Below are 498 nucleotides of genomic sequence, written 5' to 3' on the forward strand. Positions count from 1 at the left end.
GCCTGCTCCCAGGAGCGATGGGCAGGGCCACCCACATGTCCCCTGATCAGGGGCTCACCAGGCACTGTGCTCCAGCCACCGACATGTGAGCAGGGAGGCACCGCCCTCTGCTCTGCTCCTGCGAGGGGGCAGTGAGTCACCTGCCCCACAGCATCGGGCGCCGCTGTTGTCCTGTGTGGGTCGCGTGCCTGTCAGCGGTGACGCTTCAGGAGAGCAGGGCCTGTTCCTGTGCTGCCTGTGGCAGTGTGCCCGTGTCTCCCTGGTGTTACTGCTCCGCACACACGCTGTGTCCCTGTGCCTCCCCTGCAGGTGCTGGCAGAGAGGGACCTGCTGCCTTGCGAGCACAAGCCAGCTGTGCTGGTGAAGATTGCCCCTGACCTCACCGCGCAGGACAAGCAGGACATCGCCAGTGTTGTCTGTGAGGTGAGGAGGTGGGAGGAGGAGGCTGGCAAGGAGCTGGGCTGGCGTCCCTCCTGCCTCGCCTTGCGCAGCGCTCCT

General features: G+C 66.3%; 1 protein-coding gene across 1 annotated transcript in view; it reads left to right on the forward strand.

Annotated features, from left to right (window-relative positions):
* DHODH (dihydroorotate dehydrogenase (quinone)) overlaps positions 1-498 on the forward strand; it is a gene marked incomplete at its 3' end in the record, with an annotated part of 2,150 nt that overhangs the window by 837 nt on the left and 815 nt on the right. The window contains exon 3 of the mRNA XM_009876480.1: positions 203-423. Within this exon, the coding sequence (XP_009874782.1) occupies positions 203-423 (221 nt within the window). The remainder of the gene's footprint in view (positions 1-202; positions 424-498) is intronic.

The sequence above is a fragment of the Apaloderma vittatum genome, unplaced genomic scaffold (assembly GCF_000703405.1).
Source record: "Apaloderma vittatum isolate BGI_N311 unplaced genomic scaffold, ASM70340v1 scaffold29799, whole genome shotgun sequence".
NCBI lineage: Eukaryota > Metazoa > Chordata > Aves > Trogoniformes > Trogonidae > Apaloderma > Apaloderma vittatum.